Genomic DNA, 10,311 nt, shown 5'->3' on the forward strand with positions numbered 1-10,311 from the left:
ACCGAGATCACACCGTTACTTACCTGACCACGCGTGGGAAGCTCCTGTGTCAGTTGCTCATCTTCTGTCTGCGTCTGATCGTCAGCAGTGAGTTTTATGAGAGAATGAAGTCCAGGTGTTGTTGTTGCACAACTCGACCGAGTAACAATCCGGTCTGTGCATTTAACAAACACGGACACACACTAACACTTAACACTATATTGAGAGTAAACCGTGCAGGTGTAACTTGATCAGTGAGGTGGTATTTTGTTGTAGATGGTTTTGTTCTACTGTTGCACACAAGGTGCTGATCAGAGTAAACATGAAGAGTCAATGTGCAGTTGGAGTTGTGTTTTATGTAACAACAACTTTTGCAGAGAAATGTGTGTTTCTATCGATTCTAGGACCATTTTTCCACACAGCAGCCACCTGTAATATCACTGCAGTGTAGTTTGACAGTTTTTGTAGATGCATATACAAGTTTTTTCCTAACTTGTGTCTTTTATATAAAGAATCTAAGTGAAAATCAAGAATCAAAAGAAGAAAGCCATAGAAAGTAGAAAGTTAAACTAGGCTATTGAACAATGTGTAATTGAACATATGAACAATAATTCGGATACCTCACTTTTACTTACGATGAACCAGCCAACACACATTCCTGCACACCCTGCCAGCGCAGCCACAAGACACGATGCCCGAGGACTCTTCAGCACACATCCGCTCTACCCCCTGAGCCACAGCCGTCTATCAACTTAAATTATTCACGTATTTAAAACCAGAAACTATTCAAAGATTAAGTAATGACGATTAAAATCGGATCAATTTGCCAATGCCAACTTTTGCAACTCCACTATCTTATCACTATTTTAGCACTTGTTGCTAGGGACACATGTTGGTGTTATGCTTGGATACATAACAAAAAATGACCTATTCGAGATTTGGCATGTTAATAAAAATATAAAATGTTCCCTTCTCTTTCAAAACAAAAAGACCTGCAGCATTTAAAATGAACTTGTTTTTAACACTTTGTATTTTCTCCGTCTCTCTTTTAGGTGAGAAACCCTATGAATGCTCAAACTGCAAGAAGCGCTTCTCCCACTCAGGCTCCTACAGCTCCCACATCAGCAGTAAGAAGTGTGTGGGTGCTGCACCCCCCAATGGCGTCACCCGGACGTCGATCAAACCCCCCCCACCCACCGCCCAGACCACACCTGTCGTAATCGCCCCGGCCCGCATCATCCTTAAAGAGAAGACTGAGAGTAAACCCCTCCAGGAGCAGCTCCCCATCACCCAGATCAAGTCTGAACCAGTGGAATACGCGTGCAAGCCCGTGATGGCGGCGCCGGCGACTTCCGCTGGTACCAACGGCGTGGTGAACGGAGGGATCTCTGCGACGGCCGCGGCCCCAGCTACAACCATTCCTCAGGGTCTGGCTATGGTCGTGCCAACTGTGGGCCTGATGTCGCCCATCAGCATCAACCTGAGCGATTTGCAGAACGTGCTCAAGGTTGCGCTGGACGGAAACGTGCTCAGGCAGGTGCTGGGCACGGCAAACGGGGTGGTGACGCAGGGGAAGCAGGGAATTGTACTCCAGCAGTCACAGCAGCAGATCATCAGCCTGCCGGCGTTTGTGGATCACGACGGCAACACGAAGATCATCATAAACTACAGCATCAGCCCTGCAGTCGGCGCCACTGCCACTACCCAACCGTTTGTAATCAAAAACAATCCCCCTCTCACTGTGACTAGCATTGCTGCGGCCCCTTCCCCCTCCATCACCGACAAAGCCTCCACCCCGGAGGCGGCTGATCTCTCAATCGTCAAGACGGAGCCAGAGGATTCAGTGCCCGTCTCAGACGAGGCGGCCTCACGGACAGAAATGGACAATTTTGAAACTTCAGACTTTGCTCAGTTGCCAAAAGCCAACAGCACCAGTACATGTTTACTATGTGAGGACTGTCCTGACAACCTGGAGGCGCTGCACCTCCTCCAGCATCGCAAGGCAGCCAACGGGGAGGCAGTCGACTCTGCCGCCCTGGACCCCTCGTTTGCTGCTTTGCTCAACGAGGCAGGGGTGACGCTGGAGGAGCCGCCCGTGGAAGACATCGTCTCACTCCTCAAGACCTACTTCGCCTCAAACGCCAACCCCAACGTCAAAGAGCTGACAAAGATCTCAGAGGATGTAGATATTCCCCTGGATGTGGTCAGGAAGTGGTTTGCCAAAATGAAAAAATTGGGCAAAAGCTGCAGTAACACTAGAGCAGCGGTTTCCAAAAGGACTCGGACCAGAAGCTCCCTCTCAGCAGACACTATGAACCAGAATGGAGAGGGAGAAGAGGACGACAAGGCCCAGACACATTCTAGAAGCACTTCTCCTTCAGACTCCACATTACAAAGCCTCAACAACGGGGGCCTGGTCATCGTTAAAAGCGAGCCAGAAGACCCCGATTACCCGGACTCTCAGGCACAGCCCCTGGACCTGTCGCTTCCCAAACACGTCGCGGCAGCAGGGAAAATCACAATCATCAAGCCTCCGGCGAAACAGCAGGAGCAGCCCCTGAACCTGACCTGCCTGAGGAAGGAGCAGCTCGCCGGCCGAACCATCTACGTCACCACGGCTCAGGGCGGAAACCCGGTGAACATCGTCTCTGCCGCACAGCTGCCCACGTTGGTGGCCATTGCTGGTCAGAGCACGGTTCGTTGCATCAGTGCCATCAACACAACGACGAAGAGAACCATCCTCATCCCCCAGCTCACCTACACCTACGCCACTACGCCCGGCAACGCCTCCGGAGCAAAGACCGTCGTGCTCAACGGCCACATGGTTTGTTTGTCTTCCTGACGATATTTCCTCTGTGAGAGTTTAGGCCGTTACATTTGAGTTCTTCTCATCAAGCTCGATTTTTATTTTACTAGTGACTCGGTCAGGTAACCGGTCTGGAAACATTGAAAACTATGGATTCATTTTTAAAATGCTTTAGCTTCTGTGACAATAACAAAAATCTGTCTTTGTTGACTTCTCTCTGTGCAGAAGATTCTCTGATCACTTCTCAGGTTATTGACTCCACTTGACGTACGTTACTAAATGATTTAATTCATGTTTTTGTCGTCTCACAGGAGGAGAAACGTTTTGACAGCAGCTCAGACGGCTTGTCCACGGTGGAGGAGCCGAACGACTTGGAGTCAGCGGCGAAGAAGCGGCGGCTGGAGAACGGCGTCTACCCCTGTGATCTCTGCTCCAAGGTCTTCCAGAAGGGCAGCTCCCTGCTCAGGCACAAGTACGAACACACAGGTATGTTCACCGACACGTCTTCTCAAATGACTACACAACAACACCGCTCTATATCATTCCATCTGTCAGCCATGGATCCTTTTCAGAGGTAGTTAAATGAATCCAGTTTTTTGAGTTGCCGATTTCCAGAGAGTGATTCTACACGTGACATCATATCTCATTAAATGTGCGATTCCAAGTTTTTTTACGGGACACCTGGCTTGTAAATGCAGGAGCATAGAAACCGTTGACATCACTATTTACACAGATGAGACTCCAGAGGTGAATTCACACGATACTTTCCCTGAAGCTCCATCGAGCGTCGCACTGGAATGTGGTTTCATTAAAATCTGTTAGCAGTTAGCTGTCATCTGCACTACTGTGTGTGTGTGTGTGTGTGTGTGTGTGTGTGTGTGTGTGTGTGTGTGTGTGTGTGTGTGTGTGTGTGTGTGTGTGTGTGTGTGTGTGTGTGTGTGTGTGTGTGTGTGTGTGTGTGTGTGTGTGTGGCCATGACATCATCCACCTGGCTACACACCATACACACTTAATGTATAAGTACACACACTGATAAATACCTTGAGGTGGAGCCACTGCACTCACACACAGTATTTCTGGAATGTCCCTGTACTTGTTCTCCTGGCAGATTCCTCCTCTGACTGTTTCTTCTTTCATCTGCAGGAAAACGGCCTCATGAGTGCACCATCTGCAAGAAGGCCTTCAAACACAAGCACCACCTGATCGAACACACGAGGCTGCACTCGGGGGAGAAACCCTACCAGTGTGACAAGTGCGGCAAGCGTTTCTCCCACTCCGGCTCCTACTCCCAGCACATGAACCACCGCTACTCCTACTGCAAGAAGGACGGGCCGACCCCCGGCTCTGATTCGATGCTGGGCAAGGGCCACTCGGAGCTCGGCAGCCCCGGCACTGGGCCGCAATCGGACAGCCGGACCACGACCCCGCCCTCCCAACTGGACTCAGATGAGAGGGAGAGCGAGGAGGACGACGACGAAGACGACGAGGCCATGTGCATGGACGACATCAGGGTCGTGCAGGTGGACGACGGCGAGTGCGAGATCTACGAGGGTAACTTCGATGATGATGACGAGGAGGACGGGGATGAGATGGCAGACGAAGAGACTCTGAGGGAGGAGGAGGCGCTGAGACAAAAGGAGAAGGAGTTTGTGTGCGACGTGGTGGAGGTCGAGCTGGGGGACGAAGACATGGAGGACGAAGAGATGGAGGAAGGAGCCGAGGAGGAACAGGAAGCTGCTGGCGTGGAAACGGAAGACTGTGAAGCAAATACGGACAAAAGCATCAGGGAGGGGTCTGACGGCATCGAACCCACGGAGGAAGGAGAGGTGGTGACAAACGCCAAATAAAAAAAGGAAGCGAATTCTCTTTGGGACAGTTGGAATGTGTCGATCATAGAAGACGAGTTAAGACAAAGCCGCACCTTGCCATCAGAAGGACAGACTTGGCGGTTGCCTGATTTTAACGGTCCACCACTGTGTACAAAAACCCAGGTGTGCCTGAACTTGAAAGAAAAACAGAAAAAATAACAAAACAGTGACTTTTTTTTTCTTTCTTTTCTTGTGAAAATTAACTATCAGTGTTAAAAAATTGTTTATAGAAGTACAGATTTTAAAGCGCGAAACTCACCCATCAACTTGTTAGACTTGTTACTGAGACATCCCAGGTTGTTTTGTCCGTCTGTTTTGTTTTTATTTGGTCAGTGTTACTAATCTTGTTCTTGTTTTGAAACGTTTTAACCTGTAAAGATGAGAAAGATTTCTATACCTTTTTATTGCCAATGAAGTTTCCTAAATCAGTATTTTATTGAGTTCTACGAACAAAAACCTGCACTACAGTATTCCTGGTTTACCTATGGATACATGCCTCATGCATTGTATGCCCTTCAGTGTTATATATGTTCACTAGCTCGCGAGATGTCGATCGTGTTAGTGTTAGTCTTTGCTAGCTAGCGTTACTTTTTGTTTTCAGTTTGACTGTTAGCCTTAAGGAAAACAAAGTATTCTTGGGGAGGGGCGTGGGCGGGGGATGGGGAGTCTGGGATGAGAACGTGGCTTCTGAACGCCATAACCAAATTAGTCCTATCAGGGAAGGTAGAGTCACAACCTCAAAAGCCAGCATCGGGCACCTGTGTTTCACAACCCGGCGCGGCCCGGGCGAGTGGAGTCCAGGTGGAGACCCCACCCGCTCGGCTTCACCCGTGGTTCCAAAACGCACGAACCCGAGCTTCTCCTTATTTTTGGGCTTAAGTTGTCAGTCAGTGTTTGTGTGTTGTTGATGTGTCCGTCATACTGTACGTGAAGGATCAGGGCTCTTTCCTGCTCCACCCCAATGCCTCCAGCCTTATGCAAGACCTGTGTGCTGTTAAAAGTGCCATTGAACAGTGTTATCGTTTCTTCTTCTCACATGTAGCCAGTATTAAGTCCCTTTGTTACTTCAGCAAGACCCATATTAACTAATGTTTGTTGACCTCGCACAGAACAACACATCTAGGTCACTGTCCTTTAAGAAAATAGTTCCTGTGAAAGTGATGCAAGTAACGTTTGGAGGCCTTGAACACTATTTGAACCGCACCTGAAGGGCGGGGAGAAGTTTTATGGTGGCAAGTAATTTTTGTTTTTGTTGTTGCTTTATTATCGGTGTAGTATCGGTATTATTTTGCTTATTAACAATTAATAGTTTTGTTTGAAAATGTGAGAAAATAGTGGAAAAGTGCACGTTATTAAAATCCAAAGATATAAACTTTATAATGATATAAAACAGAGAAACGTGGAATAGGTGGAGGTTTAAATGAATCAGTTTAACAAAAAAAAAAAGACTAATCAATTCATTATTAGAACTAGTTTTTCCAATGTGAGTAAAAACCGAAGCAACTGTTTCACTCGGTAGAAAACATGCAACACACATTCCCCTAAATATGCGATAGAATAAATCCTGAGTCAGATTTTGTTTTTTTATTAAGATCCATGAATTAAAGTGAAAACAATTCCTTAATCAACAATAACCCAAAATGTGATGGGTTCTTCTTTTGGTCCATGTCCCATCCTTCCAAGTTTCAAGAAGAAAGTTTCAGTAGTTCAGTCGCCAATTAATCAATTATCAAAACAGCCGTGGATTTAAACTGCAGATTCGATCTGAAAGTGATTCGTGTGTTTTCTCTCTACAAAGTTTAATCTACGTCAAATGATACTTAGGCTCCTTAAACCCATTAATGCAAAATCTGTTAGACTTGATAATGTGTTCAAACCAGTTTTAGTTTTATTGTCGTTGTTGCCAAACAGAATCAAACATCTAATTAGTTTAAACTAAAAGATTTTTAAGCAGAAATAACAAGTGGTAACTGTTGGAATTCAGAAATCAGAAACAAACCCTGAGAATCTGATGTTAACAAGTTTTTAATAATGCAATTTAATGTGTTGCGAAGTGCGTAATAAACAGACAGTGCTGTTGTTGCAGATTGAAGCGTTTGCCTGATCGAGCAGGAAGTTCACTCCACCACGTCGACTCAGACTTTAAGGTTTGAAGTTTAGTTTTTCTCGTGAGACGTGCACTTGTTTTTCAGCAGAGTTTAAGAAAAAGTTGTTTCCGAGCTGCCCCCCACACTTCAGGTGACAAACGTTAGCGAATGTGGCGTCAAAGTGTTTTCACCTGGTTTTACTGAACAGTATTATTTTTGAGTCTGTTTTTCTTTTTTGGTTCATGTTTCTGTCCATTCCCCCCCCCCCCCACCCAACAATGGCAGTATTAGAACCCTTTTCACAGAAATATACCTGTTTAGTTTCTAGCAGACTTTTTTATATTTATGTCTCTTATTTTTATATTTTCTTTTATGGTTATTTATTACACATTGTAGTGTACATTACTGTAGTTTGAATTGATACAATAATATATTTTAGTATGAAAAATAATCTCACGACAAACTAAAAATTCCCAAAAAAATGTGGTTCTGGGAGCTGAAGTTTGTTTTAACAAAAACGTTTTAAAAAAAATTAATAAATAAAAAATAACATGTATTCTGTAAACATCTGTTTTAAGCTGAAAATGAAAAAAGACAGGAATGAGAAATAGAATCTGTTACATGTGCATCCGCTCTCTGCGTCGTTATGAAGCTACTGAATTCTTAACCTCTGTGATTTTAAAAGCATGAGTCGTCGCTGTTTTAATGAAGGATCTTGCTATGAAGACGTTGCTCCTCACTTTTTTTTTTTTTATTATTTGGAAGCCAAACTTAGACTCATCCCGCCGCCCTGTTTTCTGTTCTGTGCCAACTCGCTCCATCGTACTGTCGAAGGCTGCATATTGTTTGTCCTCTACACGCCCTTTGTAAATCCACTGTCTCTTTTTTGTATTGTTTTTACTTTAGTTTTGCTCCATTTTTATGACTCCCCATCACAATAAAATATAAGAAAGCAGCTCAGACTCACTGGTTTTACTTCCTGATTCTTCTGTGGAACTTGTGTTTCAATCAAGCTGCAGCAACTCGCACACACTCGTATTTCAGTTCCTCTTATTGTTCTTTATTTCTACATAACATGTCTGAGTAGGTCTGCTGCAGCTTGTAATAGAGCATACCACCAGGGGGCGCTAGAAGAGCACACATCAAACCTCTGCACTGTGAAAAGAGGAAGACATCCTGCAGACCACAGTGAGCAATGGGAGCAGCTCTAATTATTTATATAAAGAGATGTGATAATGGATTTTAAGTCGCTGTCTCCTGAAAGAATCTGCATCATCTAAAGATTAAACCGTGAAATCAAACCCTCACTTGTTTCTTTCTCTCCCAGCGGCAAATTACAGATTATGTGCACGACTGATTTCAGCACGAGAAGTTTTTATGTGCAGTTAGCGGAGAAATCAATGATGGTGAGGTGAAAATGAATTTATTGCCAAAAGCAAACAGCCACACAGTAAAAGCAGGGTTTTGTGTGAGTGAGTGGGTTTAATGGATTTAACAGAATCTTGATGAATATTCATGTTGCACCAGGATGTTTTTCTTTTGTTGTGGAGGAATGTGTGTGTGTGTGTGTGTGTACTCTCACCTTTTAGATCTTAAACACTCACCTTGTCAGGACCAGACCTCCTCATGGGGACCGAAGCCTGGTCCTAACCATCGTCTGTATATAACCAGGCTTCTGTGTAGTTGTTTTAGGAGAGGATTGACATTTCGTGCGACAGAGAAAACTAAATATGTACCACTGGGATGTCCAGGCCCAACATTCCCCTTAAATCTAATCTAACTGCCTCAAATTACTCTGATTGATATCAGTCCCTTGAATAAACCTGATCAAAGAAGAACCATGAATTATTCTCTTGGAAAACGGTGGGAAAACGATCCTGGATCTGCTTTGCTTGGATCCACACCAACATTTAATCCGGTTCAGTAATTGTTGCGTAATCCTGTTGACAAACAACCATTTGTTTACATAACCATTATATAAAACTTTGTGTTTATGGAATCGAACCATTACGGCTCAATAGAAAACCCTCCATGTCCTTGTAGCTCTGAAGATGTCAAACACAATCAGGGATTTTTCAGGATGTTCTTTGTTTGTTAGTTTATTTTACCTGAGAATGAGTGCTGGTCCTAATACAACCAGTAGGTGGCAGTAGAAGACCACACTGCATGTTTGTGTTGAGTCTGGAGTGAGAACTCAAAAAACACTTCAGAGCTTTTTACATGAAGATCAGTGCAGATGTGCTGATACTTTATCACCTTATATATTATCAGCGTATATTAATCATCAAAGACCAATAACATTTACACACTGATACAACTTAAATGTCATGTTTTTAAATACACATCCTTACTCTAACTGCGGAGAGTAGATTCTCTTGATCGGAGACGTCCCCTCCTTCCTCCTCGAGTCTGGACATTGAGTGTGTGTTTGTGTTTTTCTCCTCCTCCTCCTCCTCTTCCTCTCTCCTCTTCTTCTTCTCTCAGGTGCATGTGGTGAGCCTGATGACGTGGGGGGTGATTTAAGGGGAGGAGCCGTCTCTCTCTCTCTCCATCAACATGGCTCACTTCTTATTGTTGGTATTTAAGTTGTGGATTTGTTTTTGTTGTGTGCTTTTTATCCAGATGTTCCCTTGTGTTGTTCTTTTCTCACCAGGCCTCCACACTCCCACACTTTAACTCAACCACATTTCTTTATGTGTGTTGATGAAACAACAACTCTGGTTGAGCCAAGTGAACTTTTGTGGCTGTGGCCGTATCAAGAACACAAACAAGTTTCAGCTCAGCGACTTTTTTCAAACAGAAAGACACAGAATCGAAAGGCAGAGTCACGCAGCTCGGTTCCTCGTCCAAACGGCGGCGGCTTTAAATCGATTCCTCCGTCTTCTTGAAGCCTGTGAACACCTGTAGCTCGCCCACACAGGAGCGTCCTCGTGGCGTCTGATCAGACGCTGTCTCAGGCCTGAACGCGTAGGAGGCTGCAGACGTGCCACCTCTCCTCCCACACGCCATATGCAGCACAGTGTGTAGTAGTTAGTCACACACAGGGCTTTGTGTTCTGCAGCCTCCGCGTTAACTTCGTTCAACACAATTTCCCGACATGCTTTATGTGAGGGACTCGTTGCAACAGGGGCCCTGAGCTGAGAGGAGGGGCAGCTCCCCAAAGTGAAGCCAAAGTGTCCTGATTGCCCCCTGGTGGTCGGCTGCAGTGTAGGTAACAAACCCGGCCTCCTCCATGTAAGTGGATGGGACATGAACCAAAATGTCGAATAATATTTGTTCAAATGTTCATTTTCTGTTAAGTTTGGTTTTCATTAGTAATTTGAAGCTTTAAAAATGGCTCCATGCAAATAATGATCTGCCAAAAGCATCATAATTTCAGAGGTTTGGTTAAAGACTAGAACGTTTAAATGTGTGATGGGTTTGTGACGAAGGTGGAAGTTTGCACTAAAACTTTATTGCTTTACTGTTGTTGATATGGATGGATGTAATTACAGTGAATTACTGGACTAAAAGCTTTTAAATGTGAAATTACAGTAGATTTTCCTGTCTCTCACAGAAACGTGTTAAATCA

At 44.7% G+C, this 10,311-nt stretch overlaps 1 protein-coding gene across 3 annotated transcripts in view; it reads left to right on the forward strand.

Annotated features, from left to right (window-relative positions):
- LOC118117798 (zinc finger E-box-binding homeobox 1-like) overlaps positions 1–7,695 on the forward strand; it is a 53,423-nt gene extending 45,728 nt beyond the window's left edge. For all 3 annotated transcript variants that reach the window (XM_035170349.2, XM_047341986.1, XM_047341987.1), the window contains 3 exons: positions 1,032–2,803; positions 3,097–3,271; positions 3,929–7,695. In XM_035170349.2, coding sequence (XP_035026240.2) covers positions 1,032–2,803; positions 3,097–3,271; positions 3,929–4,632 — 2,651 coding nt within the window. In that variant the 3' untranslated portion in view covers positions 4,633–7,695. The remainder of the gene's footprint in view (positions 1–1,031; positions 2,804–3,096; positions 3,272–3,928) is intronic.
- The last annotated feature ends 2,616 nt before the right edge of the window (positions 7,696–10,311 follow it).

The sequence above is a fragment of the Hippoglossus stenolepis genome, chromosome 11 (genome assembly GCF_022539355.2).
Source record: "Hippoglossus stenolepis isolate QCI-W04-F060 chromosome 11, HSTE1.2, whole genome shotgun sequence".
Classification (NCBI taxonomy): domain Eukaryota; kingdom Metazoa; phylum Chordata; class Actinopteri; order Pleuronectiformes; family Pleuronectidae; genus Hippoglossus; species Hippoglossus stenolepis.